The sequence below is a fragment of the Panthera uncia genome, chromosome A2, assembly GCF_023721935.1.
Source record: "Panthera uncia isolate 11264 chromosome A2, Puncia_PCG_1.0, whole genome shotgun sequence".
NCBI lineage: Eukaryota > Metazoa > Chordata > Mammalia > Carnivora > Felidae > Panthera > Panthera uncia.
In genome coordinates this window covers 1,034,475-1,049,760 of record NC_064816.1, presented here as the reverse complement: position 1 = coordinate 1,049,760, position 15,286 = coordinate 1,034,475, and the positions used below count along the sequence as shown (strand labels likewise).

The 15,286-nt window shown below is 65.1% G+C and overlaps 1 protein-coding gene across 1 annotated transcript in view; it reads left to right on the top strand.

Annotated features, from left to right (window-relative positions):
- The window catches only part of BTBD2 (BTB domain containing 2), a 17,320-nt gene that overhangs the window by 484 nt on the left and 1,550 nt on the right, over nucleotides 1–15,286 (top strand). Inside the window, exons 2-6 of the mRNA XM_049643182.1 lie at nucleotides 2–245; nucleotides 9,357–9,476; nucleotides 12,578–12,734; nucleotides 13,886–13,991; nucleotides 14,092–14,345. Of these exons, the coding sequence (XP_049499139.1) occupies nucleotides 2–245; nucleotides 9,357–9,476; nucleotides 12,578–12,734; nucleotides 13,886–13,991; nucleotides 14,092–14,345 (881 nt within the window). The remainder of the gene's footprint in view (nucleotide 1; nucleotides 246–9,356; nucleotides 9,477–12,577; nucleotides 12,735–13,885; nucleotides 13,992–14,091; nucleotides 14,346–15,286) is intronic.

Below are 15,286 nucleotides of genomic sequence, written 5' to 3'. Positions count from 1 at the left end.
CCCCCCGCTCCGGGACCGGGCCCGGGACCCGGGTCGGGGCCGGGCGCGCAGGCCGCGGCGGGCGGGGAGCGGGCGGCCGAGGAGCCGGGGGCGGCGGCGCTGCTGCGCGAGCCCGTCTACAACTGGCAGGCCACCAAGCCCACGCTGAAGGAGCGCTTCGCCTTCCTCTTCAACAACGAGGTGCTCTGCGACGTGCACTTCCTGGTGGGCAAGGGGCTCGGCGCGCAGCGCATCCCCGCGCACAGGTGGGCCCCGCCGTCCTCGGGCCCCGGGCCCCGCCGCCCCCCCGGCCCCCCCACCCCCGGGCCCCCGCCACCCCAGGACCCAACCGCTCCAGGGACCGACCGTCCTCCGGACCCTCCTGCGCCCTGCCACCCCCCAGGTCCCCTGGGACCCGCGTTGCCAGAGCCCCGTGACCCTGCCGGGCCCCCATCTACCCTTCAGCCCTCTGATGCTAGCTGCACCCTGGCCCTGGGACCCCCCCCCCCCCCACCTCTCCACTCCCAGCAGAGGCTCCTGGCTTTAGGATGCCGGACCCTGCCACCCAGGCCAGGATCTCCAGGCACGGCCACCCAGCCACCCCCACCAGCTCCGGCCACCTCTAGGCCCCTCGGTCCTGCCCCAGTGACCTCCTGCGGCTAATGTCCCGTGCTTCCCCTGTGGTGACCCCCAGGCCCCCGCCAGACTCCTGCCTCCTGAACCCACAGAAGCCCCTCAGTGACACCCCAGTCCCCCGGCCTCTCTGAAAAAGGGGACATTGTTGACCTGTGCTTCCAGCCAGTCTCCAGGACCCAGCCCCCAGACCCCCGGGCAGGGCGGGGCTGAAGTCAGACTCGCAGTCCACTGCCGGTGTTCCTGACTCTGCTCCCCAGGGACGGGGGCTCGCTGATGGGGGAGGGGGTGTGTGTGACATCAGAGGAGGGGGGCCGGGGGCGTTTCTTGTACTCGCCTGGAGTGTTCCCCAGCCTGCTGCGAGGGGTTCTCCCTGCCTTTCTGGCCTGTGGCCTTTATTTAACCTGTGCCTTCGAGATTTTTCTTTCCGGCTTTTTCCTGGTTATTTATGTACAACTGGATCTAGATTCCTGTCTGCAGAACGTTCCAGGCCTGTGGTTGGGTCCCCAGGACCTCCCGTGGCTCCTCCCTCCCCTGTGTGCGAGCAGCTCTCCCCAGAGTCGCCGACATGGGCCTCACCCCCACCCAAGCTGGAGTAGGGGCCCGGTCTGTGGGCTGCCCGTGAGCCCCCACCCCCTCCCCCCGCCCCCAGGCGTCCCCGAGGCCCGTCATGCTCCTACATACTGGTCAGCCAGGCCTGGTCTCCTTCACCACCTTCGGGGAGCAGAATAAGTAAGGCGAGGCTGCACGAGCTCCCACCTGCCTGACCCAAGCCCTTTGGGGACCGGGTCAGGTGGATGTGGCTGGAAACCCCACGGGCAGGTGGGGGGGCAACCTCAGGGGGAGCCAGGGGCCCCCAGGCACCAGTGACCTTAGCGCCTGCCCTCGGCCCGTCCTCCTGTCCTGGACTGAGCGTCCTGAAGTAGGGCTGAGGCAGTGGGCGTGGGGCCCCCAGAGGCGTGAAGGGTGTGGCCCCGCAGGGGCTCCCGAGAAGTGGGAGGGCAGCCAGTGTCCCAGGCCTGGAGCGGGGGGTGTGGTAGGAAATGGGCGGAGAGTAAGGTCAGCTGGGCGTGGTCTCTAGTGAGACTTAATGAGAACCGGAGACCCGGGGTCTGGGGGGTGGTGACGGGAATCGGTACCTGAGCCGCTGTGCTGAGCAGGGCGAGGGGAGGGGCCGTCTGGAGTCCAGGCGGGCACTCGGGAGCCGCAGCAGGGGCAGGGGCACCGTGGGCCTGAGTGACCGCATCCGCTTTGAAGGGTGGACCGGCTGGGGGTGGAGGCCGCAGGCGCTTGGCGGGAGGGTAGAAATGGGAGGCAGAGGGTTCGGCTTCCCTTGGGAGGAGGTGCCTCTCCCTGGTGCGGTGGGGGGCCGCGGCTGTGGCCCCCCAGACCCTGGCTCCAGCATCCCAGAGAAGGGCAGGTGTGGCAGGGATGTACGTGGAGGGCTGATGCACTTGGCAGAGAGCTGGCCAGAGGCCACATGTGGGTCTGGGGTCTGTGGCTCGCAGGGGTTGAGTGATGCGGGGGGTGGGGGGGGGGGGGGGGGGGGGGGGGGATGGTGGCCTAGGGGTGCCGTGTGGATGGGGGAGGAGGGGTGGTGCTGAGGAAGGGCTGCAGGGAGCCACCCTGAAAGGGCTCTGGGCACGGAGGGTACGTGCCTACATGCTGACCTTTGCCCCCACACCCGCCCGCCCCCTGGGCCTGTGGCTCTTCCCCCCTCCCCCCCCCTCCCCCCGCCCTGCCAGCGGCCTGGCTCCCTGGCTCACCTTGCTGGTCCCTGCAGGTGTCATTCGTCACCTGGGCTCCGCAGACTCCCTGGCCGTGTGTTTGACGTCCAGAGGGGGTCTGGGTCAGGCCGATGGCATTTGTCCCCATTGTCCTGGCGGTAATGCCCCGCGGTTTGGTCGTCACCGTAGAAGGTTCTGCCTTTGGGTTGTTACTTCCTACACGTTGGTGACGTTTTCCCTGCAGCGACCAGGTGGGTGCTGCCCACGGGTGACCCTGGGCTTCCTGTGCCTCAGTTTCCCCACCGGTGAACTGGGATTGACCGCTCAGATGCCTCCATCCCAGGACCTCTGGGAGGATCGACTCAGTGACCCAAGCAAGTGCTTATGACAGTGGTCCAGGGCGAGCTTCAGTAGAGGCGGGGACGTAATCCGGAGCTTGAAAAGACGCGGGGGGCCGCTTGCCACGCCGCTCCTGGGGGCTGCACTCGGGACTTGCTTGTAAAGAAGTGAGTGGAAAGCGGACGAGGGTAACCTGACCGTGGAGAAACCCGGCAGACCCCCACCTTAGCCAGGGGTCAAGGTCACCTTCTGAGAGATGTTGAGTGGCTGCGGGGTCCCCTGATAGGATGGGACCAGAAGGGCCCCTCACCTCCAGGTGTAGGTGTGTCCCCGTCCTAGCCTGCGATACCTATGAGCGTGACCTTACGTGGAAAAAGTCTTTGTAGGTATGATTAAGTTAAGGGTCTGGGGATGAGCTCATCCTGGATTCTCGGGGGGGGGGGGGCTCTAAACCCAATAACAAGGGTCTTCCATAAGAGACCCAGAGGAGAAGCCACGTGATGACCATGGGGGGCAGGCACTGGAGGGACGAGGCCAAGGAATGCCTGGAGCCCCCCAGAGCTGGGAGAGGAAGGCAGGACCCTTCCCTGGAGCCCCCCAGAGGAGGAGGTCACACCTTGCCCTGGAGGGCTCCGAGCCTCCGGGCCTGGGAGAGGATGAACTCTTGTTTAGACTTGCCCAGCCCTGGGAAACCAGACTGACTGCGGGAAAACACCCCACAAACCCACATCGGGGACACACCGCGGGCCAGCTGGAGGCTCATCCTGGAGGCTCTCAAGGTCGTGAGAGCTGTCACAGCCTAGCAGAGCCCAAGGGGGTGACCGAATGCCACCTGGGGCCCTGGGTGGCGTCCCGGGGCAGGGAGAGGATGTGGTGGCACGGGAGCCGCGTCTGGGGTTCGGGCCACAAAGCGGCGTGGGGGAGGGGCTCTCACGGACCTCGAGAAAGGCGCCTCGGTGTGGCCCCGCCAGGGCCCGGGTGCGGGGAGCGGCACGGGCCAGGGCTCAGAGTGGCCGTGGGCTCTGGGCGCAGGCCGACCTGGGGCGGGGGACACGAGTGCTGAGCGGCCCTGGCCCCTCGTCCCGTCGCAAGGCTCTGGGCAGCCCTCAGCCTGCACTGCTTTTTCCGTCCCTTTTTCCTTCTAATCTGATGCCCGGCGCCTCCATCGCGGCTGCTGGCGGCTTGTGTGAGCAGGCGTTAGCTTCTCTCCTTCTCTGCTGCACCCCAAACCCCGGGAGCAGGCCGGGCACACGGGTGCTCGGTGACCCTGTGGCACCCCGGCCGGCCTGAATCAAGTGTCTGCGTTCTCTTGCTGGGCTGGCTCCGAGGAAACACTGAGTCTCTTCGGGGTGGGTGTTGGGTGGACCCACAAAACCAGCACCTGAGAGGTTGTTTGTGTTCTCTCTCTCAACATTTTATTTATTTTTGAGAAAGAGAGAGAGACACAGAACCCGAAGCAGGTTCCAGGCTCCGAGCCGTCAGCGCCGAGCCCGACGCGGGGCTCGACCCCACGAACCGTGAGATCGTGACCTGAGCCCAAGTCAGAGGCTCAGCCGACTGAGCCCCCCCAGGCGCCCCTCAGATGTCTTTATTCCTTCAGCCTGGAAAGTGCAGCACCGCGGAGAAGCCCGGCGGGTGGAACAGCCCATCTGGGGTTTCTCATTTCATTGGTGTGTTTGTGTTCTCCGTAGGACAGCACAGCTTCTGATGACTGTGGCTTTCTGTTTTGAGAACCGCCAGGACCCTTGTTCCCAATTTTCTTCTCTGTCGAGACTTTTTCAGCCGGTCTCACACGGTTACCCCTCCAGTACCGATCACCCTCCCGTCCCGCCCTCCCCCTTCCCTCAAACTGTCATTGAAACGTGGTGCTGGCAGAGGACATCCCTTTCCCCGCGGGACGGCCGCTCTAGCACAGCATCAGCAAGCGAAGGTAAATGGCCAGACAGCGGACGATTTCTTCAGGCCGCACGGTCCGTCCCACTTCCTGAATTCTGTCTTAGCAGCACGGAAGTGCTGTAGACAACGCGAGTGAATGATCATGGATGCGTTCCAATAAAACTTTATTTGCAAAAGCACGCGGTTGGCCAGTTTGCCGGCCCCCAGGCATCCCGTGGTCCCTTGTGACCTTTAGGGTCTGTTTGTCAAGTAAGTGCTCAAGGGATTTTTTGGGGGGGGGGGGGTTGGTCCCCCACCGATACCAGGCTGGGGAGAATGGGCAGGTTAGCACACAGATATCTGGGGGCACGGTCTTTCTCTATTTGTTTAGGGCATTTATGTTCTTAGGATAGCTTTGTAGCTTTCTTCATATAGTTTTCTTGCACATTTATTGCTGATTTTTGCTCCTGTATTGTTTTCCTCTGTTGTGAGTAATCTTTAAACAAATTTTTTTAAGTTTATTTATCTTTGAGAGAGAGACCTACACAGTGAGCAGCGGGGAGGCCAAGAGAGAGGGAGAGAGAATCCCAAGCAGGCTCTGCGACGTCAGCACGGAGCCCGATGTGGGGCTCGAACTCACAAACCGTGAGATCATGACCTGAGGTGAAACCAAGAGTTAGTTGGGCGCTCAACCCACTGAGCCACCCAGGCGCCCCGAATCTTTAATCTGATTTTAATTTCGATTTAAATAGCCCTGTGTGGGGGCCCCTGGGTGGCTCAGTCTTGGTGCAGCGTCCCACTTCGGCTTGGGTCATGATCTCACGGTTTGTGGCTTCAGGCCCCGCATCGGGCTCTGTGCTGACGGCTCAGAGCCTGGACCCTGCTTCGGATTCTGTGTCTCCCTCTCCCTCTGCCCCTCCCCAACTTGTGCGTGCTCTCTCTCTCTTTCTCCATCTCTCTCAAAAATCAGTAAAATATAAAAAAGAAAAAAAAATTTAAATAGCCCTGCGTGGCCAGGAGCAACCACGTTGGGCAGTGCAGTCCTAGAATTTTCAGATTCGAAAACCATGTCGTGGGCAGATTATTTCTCTCCGTCCCTCCTATTTGTGCCGCTTAATGCTTTTCTTAGTGCATTTCTGGCCGCGGGGCATCGCCCCCTGACGGGGGTGGAAGCAAGCCACCTTTGCGCTCTGTGGGACAGCTTCGCTGAAGTTCCTCTCTGTTCCCTGCCTGCTGAGAGGTGTCCTGAGGTGTGGGTGCGGGGCGTTACTGGAGTCTGGTCTGTTTGACCTGACGGCTGTCTGTGCAGATGTGCAAGCCTTGGGCCCTGGCGGCCGCCACCCCCGAGGTCCCCCCGCCCCCACCCGGAAGGCCAGGCCTCCCCGTATTTAGCCCGTTGTCTGTGTCATCCACGGTATCCTTCGTTATTGCGTGCGAGCGGCCCCCGCACGCTCGAGCCCGTGTTGTTCAAGGTCAGCTACAGCTGTCTTCTTTTTATTGGCAAGTAATTCACGCGATTGCTGAATTCAGTGGTACGAACGGACCTCCGTCTGTCCCTTTGCCAGCCGGTGCGTGTATGGGCTCTGTCTGGTGTTTTCACTGTCGCGAATCATGCTGTGTGAACGCTGGTGTGCAAATCCGGTCCTGTGGTCTTGGGTCAGCACCTCGGAGCGGACTGTTGGGATTCTAGGGTAACTCAGGTGACCTTTTCAGAAAGTGCCGGACTGTTTTCCGACAAGGCCGCGGCATCTGCGCCCAGCCATGCTCGGGGGCGTCTCCGTTTTCTGGGAGAGTCTGCCTGCGGTCGCTGTCACTTCCGGCGTGATTGGGAGGGGTCCCCCGTGAAGCCGTCTGGGGACAGGCTTTGCCGTGGGGTGAGATCGTGTTCCTTACGTTCCTGAACGATGTGCCCACCCTTGCTCCTGATTTCGGTACCTCGCGGCCCTCCCGTTTCCAGTGGTTTCTCTGCACCCCCTGCCATCCCCATGCCCGATTTCACGAGGTGTCCTGTTCCCACCTTGGCTGTTCCCTTCTCTCCGTGGGTTTGGTTTACTCTCCATTTTCTGGACTCCTGATGCGGAAGCTCGCCTCGCGGATTCCTGGGCCCTTAATAGATGCGCGATGCGTCCTTCGAGCCGCGACCCTCAGGTCGGCCTGTCGCGCTGTGGTCTCCTTTGCAGCCAAGATCTTTCCTCGCTTCCTCGTGTTCCTTCTCGGACCCGTGGCTGCTCCCAGGTGGGTTCATTTGCAAGCATTTGGGGATCTCTCAGACTTCCTCTGGTTGTGGCTTGGTAATCGAACTCGGCTGTGTTTGGAGACCACGCTCTGGCCGACGCCGGCGCTGCCCGGCGCACCTGTTGGCCCCGAAGGACATCCCACGTGTGCAGGCAGGGTCCCCGGAAGGTCGGTTGGTTCCTGCTGGCGGCCGGGGGCGGCCGGGCTCCGGGGCCTGGGCTGTGTGCGGCCGTGGCCTCCGCTCCGGCTCCCGTCCCTGCCCCTGCCGCGTGTGTGCATATACAGCGGTGATGTGCGCCCTCCCCGGTGGCCGTGAGTGCTGTCCCCGAGGGACGCCGTGGGGCTGGGCAGACACCCCGTGTCTCCTCCGCTTTGCCCGCTGGCTGCCGGGCGGAGGGCTGAGGATCCGCCCCGGAAACGGTGGCTAGCTACTCCGTGTCCGCGGTGTGGCCGTTTTCTGCGCTTCGGGGGCTGGGGTCGGGGGGGGGGGGGGGGGGGGCTGGCGCCCCTTGTCCCTCCCGCGGCCCCTCACCCGCTCACTCGGTTCAGTCCCCACGGACCCCCGGCCGGTGCTCTGTCCTGCGGGTTCCCGTGCAGTGAGCACGGTGTCCCGTGGCTGCTCTCATCCCCAGCTCGGCCGCGAGCTCGCCGGGCGGGCGTCGCATCCGCGTTTCCCCGGCACGTTGGGAGCAGCTCTTTCCTTCTGGCCCCGCAAGATACTCCGAGCCCGTCGGGTACCCGCCCCCCCCCCAACCCCGGCCCTGGAATCCGCCGTTTCTCCAAGGAGCCTGGACCCTCTGTGGCTGTGGGATTTGGACACCAAGCTCCGGGGTCTGGGTGTCCCCTCGCTGCTGGGCCGTCCTTGATCGGAGCCCCGTGTTCGTTTCTGTGGTTTGATGCCCACCTCTGCATCTCAGACTCCTTGCCCGCTGGCGGGGACGCCCGGGGTGCGTGAGGTCTGTGCCCGTCCACCCCGTGTCGGGTGGCTCGGCCCTGACGCGCCGGGTACAGTCAGCAGCCTCTTCTGTGTTTGGATCCGTTTTCCAGCAGGAGATTGAGGTGCTTCTGGGAAGGCACCTTATCTAGGGACCGTGTGCGGGAGGACAGCGGGGCCTGGGGACCTGCCGCAGTGGCGTGACAGCCCAGGGCCTCCGAAGACGTGGGTGCGGCCGGAACCTACAGCTCGGGGGCGCGAGAGCCACACGGGGTCTCCTGCCCCAGCTCCGGGGCTAGGCGTCCGAGGTCACGGCGTCAGCAGGGCTGCGCTCCCTCCGGAGGCCCTGGAGGGCCCCCCCTGCCTCCTCCAGCTCCTGGGGTCCAGGCGTCCCCTCCAGTCTCTGCCTCTGTCCTCACGTGTCCTTTCCCCGTGTCCGTGTCCGTGTCCAAATTCCCCTGTTGCAGAGACACCAGCATGGGGTTAGGGCCACCCTCCATGCCCTCGCCCGAACCAGTCACATTCTACAAGGACTGTTCCCAAGCGAGGTCCCGTTCTGCCTTTCCGGGCGGACGGGATTTTTGGGGGACGCTGTTCGCCCCACTGCACTCGGGTTCCCGTCCGTCTCGGGTCTGGTCCTCGGATGGGATCCAGCCGCCGTGCCGCACTGTGGCCCAGACGAGGGCCGGAGACGCCGAGGGAGGGGGAGGGAGGGGCCGGGGGAAGGGGTGCTCTGCCCGTCAAGGGTGGGGGGCTGCTCAGCTTGGGGCAGGCAGAGGCTGGGGAGCAGGACGTGGGGGCTGGCTGCGCCCCGCCTGCAGATGTGTGCCGACCCGGAGGGCTCTGAGCCGGGGTGGCCGCTCGGAGCCCTGTGTTTGTCCCCACGTGGGCCCGGGAGTGGGTGGGTGTCCCGGGGACGGTGCCTGGGCCACGTGGGGTGGGCCCCGGAGGCTGTGCGTGGACAGCACAAAGCACAGGGCGGGCGGCGCCTCCTTGAGCTCGGCCGGCCACCGCGGAGGCCCCCCCCCACGTCGTGGTCCAGCTGGAGAGTCCCCGGCTGGCTTGGGGGGCCCCGAGTGGCCACACCGCACGCGACAGAGCCCGCAGGCCTCCTCGCGGCCACCGCCTCCCGAGGCTGCCCCGGGGACTCGGCCCCGCTCAGGTGCCCCTGCCAAGCCTTCCCTGACCCTCGCTCCTGTCGCAGCCTTGGGTTCTTCCTGCCCCACAGTCAGGCTGTCCCTGCACTTACTGTGTCTGCCCCACTGCAGGATGGCCGGGACCCTCGTGCCCACGACGTGAGCGCGGGATGTGCGTGCAGAGCGAGGGGGTGGACGGACGCGCGGACGGGGCTGCGGGGGCATGAGGCCATCCTGCCGTGGGGCCGATGACCTCACTCGTCCTCCCCAGTGTTACCACTGAACCTTCTGAGCAGCCTTGCTCCAGAGTGCGGCCTTCTAGAGCCATCTGCCGGCAGGACCTGCTGGGCCGGGGTCTGCGGGGGTGCTAGCCAGGGTCGCTCCCGCAGCATCTCCTATGGGGACCGCGTCCCCGCCCCCCCCGACAGCCCCCGGGCTCAGTGACGGGAGCAGTCAGGGCCGCGTGGAGGGTAACCTCGGTCTTCTCTGACACGCCAGGTTCGTGCTGGCCGTGGGCAGTGCCGTCTTCGACGCCATGTTCAACGGGGGGATGGCCACCACGTCCACGGAGATCGAGCTGCCCGACGTGGAGCCCGCCGCCTTCCTGGCCCTGCTCAAGTAAGACTTTCTAGATCTTTCACACTGTGGGGTGGGACGGACCAGCCTGACGTTCTAGAAAGTACACAGAGTTCGGGAAGAAGGTACAGAGACCCCCAGGGGCAGCACCTCCGGAGCCCCTGAAGATCTCCAGAATTGCCCCTGAAGTGAGGGGTGGGCTCTGGGGGCCCCCACCCCATTTTCACTTTCGCAGACTTCTCATCGAGATGTGATTCGCACACCGTACGGTTCACCCGTTTACAGTGTGCTGTTGAGCGCTCTGCGGGCATTCGCGGGGGTCGTGTGCCCCTCACCACTGCCTCATTCTACCTTCTCATCGCCCCAAAGAGCAGCCCCGTCCCCGTCGGCCGTCACCCCCTCCCCCGGCCCCCACGAGCCCCCTTCCCGTCCGTGGATGGGTCTGTTCTGGACGTTTCCCACACGCGGACTCACACCCCGCGTGGCCTCCCGTGTCGGGTTCCCTCCCTGAGCGTCGCATGTTGAGGCAACGTCGCGTTGCCGTGCGCATGAGTCCCCGTTTTCATCCTTTGGAGTCGACACGAGTTTTGGAGGAAGTAAGACGTTGCAAGAATGTTAAATGCCACCTCTAGCTTTTCCTTTTCTGAGCCTCAGAATTTCTCAAGTACTTGAAATAAACACGGTGGGTGCCCAGCGTGGGGGCCGCAGGCAGCTGGCAGCCAGAGGCCACAGGTGAGGCCTGGCCGCTGGCTCTCCCGAGCTTCCAGACTGTTCTCCTTGCTCAGCCGAGCACAATTCTCTTGCTTCCAGAAGCGCTGGGTGTGGATCACAGTGGGTAACTTTAAGGATTACCGCGAACAGTTAAAACATCTCTGTAAACGCAGTTTATTTTTTCTCTATTATCACGATAAAGAGGGCAGAGGTCGCAAGAGAGAGAGGAAGGGAGGGAGGGAAAGGGAAAAAAAGAAAGTTCCAGAAGAGCATAAAGGACAGAACAGACCTGCCTCCCATCTGCCGTGTCCGAGGCCATGTGCTTCCTGGCTGTGCCCCCCCAGCTGGTGTCCCTGCACCCCCCTGCCCCCTGGGGAGAACTTTGTTCTGGTTGGTTCCGTCTGTGGATGCCCCTTAGTCCTTGACGCTGACGTGGTTGGTCCCGTGCGCTGCCCCCAGCGTCTTCCCGGTGACGGAGTGCTTTTGGGGACAATCTCACGGCTGCGTCTCCGTGTAGCTTCTCAGACCGCTAAGGCCAGGGGCGGCCGACTGCCCGTTTGGGGCCAGACGGGCTCTGTCACCACCGCTCACACTGCCACGGTTCCCGGAAAAGCAGACACGGCCTGTTCGTAAGCTGTGGGTGGGGCTGCGTGCCGATAAAACTTTATTGACAAAAACAGGTGACAAAACCATAAGCTATCACTTCGTACCCACCAGGGCACCTAGTGTTAAAAAAACCAAAAGCCAGAAAAGCCAAAGGAAAGTAACAACAATTAGGAAGTGAAGACATCGGGGCCCTCGTGGCCTCCGCGGAAACTGTGCAGGCCCCTCACAAGGCGTAAACGTAGAGTCACCCTGTGACCCGGCTGTTCCACTCCCGGATGTCTCTGCGGGTAACCGGAAGCTGGGGCACGGACGGACGCTTGCACCCCGGTGTCACAGCAGCAGCGTCCGTGAAAGGTGGACACACAGTGTCTGCTGGCATGTAACAAACACGGGGTGTCCATTCACCCCCGGAGGATGACCCAGCCTCAGGGAGGAAGGACGTCCCGCCACCTGCCACCGCGTGGACGGACCCGGAGGTCGCTGTGCGCGGTGACAGGAGTCGGACACAGAAGGACGCGTCCCGCGCGACCCCACTCACAGGGGGTCCCCGGAGGAGTCCCGTCTACAGGGACAGAGAGCGGACGGTGGGAGCCAGGGGTGGGGAGTCCGTGCTTCGTGGGGGCAGGGTCTCAGTCTGGGGAGATGGAAGGTTCTGGAGGCGGATGGCGGGGGCGGGTGCAGGACAGTGTGAGTGTGCCCGATGCTGCTGAAGTGTATGCGTAGAAATGCTTATGATGGTTTAATTAAAGTATTTTTTTAAGTTTATTTAATCTCTACACCCCATGTGGGGCTCGAACTCACGACCCCAAGGTCAAGATTTGCGTGTTCTGACTGAGCCAGCCAGGCGCCCCTGTGTTGTATTTTATTGTAATGAATAGAAGAAAAGTGATAGCCGTGAGAACACACACACACACACACACCAGCAGGGGACAGGTTTAGATTGAAGTCTGGTGACATGCGGGTTCCGGCTACAATCTCCCTGCTCTGTCTCTCCCGCCGTCCCCCCCGACCTCCCCGGGCTTGAGTCAGTTTTGCTGGGCTGCCACCAAGAGGGTGGCCACTGTCATAACTGGTGTGTGAAAGGCTCAGCCGTCTCCTGGCACCGATCCTGGCTGTCCCCCCCCACCCCCACCCCTGCACTGCTGACTTCGGGGTTGGGTCCCGGGTCCTGTGGGGGGTCGGGCAGCATCCCTGGTCTCCTCAGGTCCAGGGTCTCCCGGACCCCACAGGATCGTAGCTGTTGATACGTGGGGCTGCGTTTGGCTTCTGGCACATTCTGGGGGGGGGGGGGGGGGCGCTACGAGGGCAGGCACACCCTTCCAGGTGTTTGCCCTTGTGGCTGCGTCCTGAACCCCCTGCCAGCTCTGCACGAGGCTCCTGGTACCTCCACTGCCTCGTTGTTTTTCAGTTGAGCCCAAGTTCACACCGCGGGAGGGACGGTCACGGTGTGGAGTGTCTGATTCAGGCCGGCGTTTCTGGTCCTCTGCTCGCCCAGAACTCGCTGAGCTCTGCAGCCAGGCCTGCCGTCCAGGCCCGGAGGTGTGGCAGGCTCTCCCCAGGGCAGATCCCATGCAGGTGCCTCTGGGGGAGTCTTGGTGGCCCTGGTGCCCCCGCACGGGGGTGTCACCGGGAAGGAAGCCGGTCGCTGCACGGCCCCGTGTTCTGGTGTCCGAGTGCCGGTGGCTTAGCCTCTGGCCGGTTTCGAGGCAGATGGTCTTTGCCCGGTCACGTCGGTAGGCTACAGAGCGAAAGACACGGGCTCTGGAAGGTTCCTCGGGCCGGGCTGGTGGGGCGGGGTCTGAGCGAGCGAGCCGTCTGTCTTCCAGGTTTCTCTACTCGGATGAGGTTCAGATCGGGCCCGAGACAGTCATGACCACGCTGTACACCGCCAAGAAGTACGCGGTGCCGGCGCTCGAGGCCCACTGCGTGGAGTTCCTGAAGAAGAACCTGCGGGCGGACAACGCGTTCATGCTGCTGACGCAGGTGCGCGGGGGCGGGGCCGGGCCCCGGGGGCGGCTGGGGAGGGCAGGGGAGGGCAGTGCGACCCGGCGGGGTGCTCGGGTGCTCGTGTTCCAGAGAGGGTGCGGGTGCGCTGGGGCCGGGCAAAGGCGGGGGGGGGGGGGGGGGGCAGGGGGGGGGGGAGGGGGGGGGGGGGTGGGGGGGGACGCGGGGGCGGGGCCAGGCCGAGGGCGCGCGAGGCTACGGGCGCGGCCGCGCCGCCCACAGAGGGCGCAGGTGTGCTGCGGGGACGGCAGGTGAGGGCGCTGGGACCCGGTGAGGACGCGGGTGGGAGGACGCCGGGACGCGGCGGAGACTAAGGTGCGCGAGGTGGGGGAGGCGGCGGAGACGAGGGTTTGGGGGGCGCCGGGGGGGCGGGCGAGAACGCGGGTGGGCTGGGCGAAGGCGCAGGGTTGGGGGCCGGGGGAGGAGGTGCGCGCGGACTTGGGTTGAGGAGGAAGGTGTGGGGGAGGGGAAGGGCCAGGCGCGAGCACGCAGGTGCGGATAGGTTGCGGGGGGCGGGGGGGGGGGTGGGGGGGCAAGGGCGAGGACCTGGGATGGGGGTGGGTCCCTGAATTTTTTGGGTCCCCTTAAATTTTGCCCCCCCCCCCCCCCCCATCCTGACCTGGTGCCCTCGCAGGCCCTTCACGGGCGGGCACCTGGCACTTGTTGACTGAAGATTTTCCGCCCGCGATTTTCCCTTTTCCAGGGAGCCGGGCGTGGCCAGGTGGGGCTGGTCAGGCCCAGAGCAGCTGCGCAGGGGCTGGCGGTGGGGGCGGTCCCTCTCCCTGGGGGTCCCGGACCCCTCACTGAGTTGCCCTGGCAGGCTGGAGCTGGGCCCGCGGGTCTCAGAGCTGCGGCCACGCCGGCCCCAGGCTGTGGGGGTCGTGCTGGGTGGAAGGGGCCGGAATCTTCTGGGCTCCTGGTTCCCCCACCCTTCGGGCAGGTTCCCGAGGGCGCGGTCTCCGGTGCTGGGAAGTGCGCGGGCCGTTCAGGGCCCCTCCCCCCCGACCCGCAGGGGCGTGTCCTGTCCCCCCCCCTCGCGACACGGGGAGACTGCGACGGGGTCAGGGGGGCAGCCGGGGGGGGGGGGGGGGCGTGCCTCCCACCGCGGCTGACGCGCTCCCTCTTTCCAGGCACGACTCTTCGACGAGCCGCAGCTGGCCAGCCTGTGCCTGGAGAACATCGACAAGAACACGGCCGACGCCATCACCGCCGAGGGCTTCACGGACATCGACCTGGGTGAGGCGCGCCGGCCTGGGTAGGGGGGCGGGGCGGGGGGGGGGGACGAGCGCGGCCGCGAGGGGGAGGGGCATCCGCGCTGAGCCGGCCCCTCCCACAGACACGCTGGTGGCCGTGCTGGAGCGGGACACGCTGGGCATCCGGGAGGTGCGCCTGTTCAACGCGGTCGTGCGCTGGGCCGAGGCGGAGTGCCAGCGGCAGCAGCTGCAGGTGACGCCCGAGAACAAGCGCAAGGTGCTGGGCAAGGCGCTCGCGCTCATCCGCTTCCCGCTCATGACCATCGAGGAGTTCGCTGCAGGTAACTGTCAGGGGGCGGGGGCCGCTCGGCGGGAGCCTGACCCCCGGGGACCCCAGGTGTGACCTGCCCCGCGAGCTGGACGGCGAGGGTCCACGTGTGAGGACGGAAGGCCCCGCGGATGCCGCCAGATCGGCGCCTGGGTTCCCTTCCTTCTGCGTCGCGTGTCTGCGTCTGCGCGCTGGTCCCCCCCCGGGGCTGGGGCCGGCGTCCCGGGGCCGGGCTCTGGCATCAGCATCCTTGACAAACCTGTGGGGGGTGGGGTGGGGGGCTCGGCCCCGGGAGGACGCGGGGGCAGCCGGCCGTTCCTCCTGTCCCGTGTGGACGTGGCTCCCGCGGCGGTGCCTGACCTAGAGCCAGCCCTCCCCTGCGGGGCTGGAGGGTCCTGGGTGAGGCCACGTCACCGCCGGTGGCCTGGCCGGTGCACCCCCGTCCCCGGTTAGGGCTGTTTGGGACCATGTAGCAGGAGTCTCTTGTCTGTGCTCCCTGGGACAGATTTACCCCCAAGATTAGCTCTCTTTGATCTGAAATTTGGATGCGACAGGGTCTCCTGCGTCACGTCTGTTCGTCCATAGTGTTGTCAGTGCTGGGGTGAGGCTCTGTGTTCCGGGATCGCTTGCTCATCACTTAGTGCCTCCCGTGTGCCAGGCTCTGGCAGTAGGTGGTGACTGTGGTGGCCTGGCCACTTCCGACCGGGGCTGGGTCGTTCTCCAGGATGGACGGGGGGCTGTCACTGGGGCCAGACCCCGGTCATCAGGGTCCCAGATGTTAACCTAGACGTGGCTCAGGGGGCCAGGCTCCAGGCTGCACCGTCCCATCCTAAGACCCCTCCCTGTGTGAACCTAGCTGGACCCTTCCCCCGCCACCAGACTGGTGCCCCCAGCACTCTCCTGGAGGCCCCCCTGCCCACCTGGCAGCCAAACCCAGTGGGGTCCCAGGCCCCCGTGACCCGGCCCACCCCCTCACCCTGGGAGGGGAGTGTTTGCTGCTTCCTGCCGCC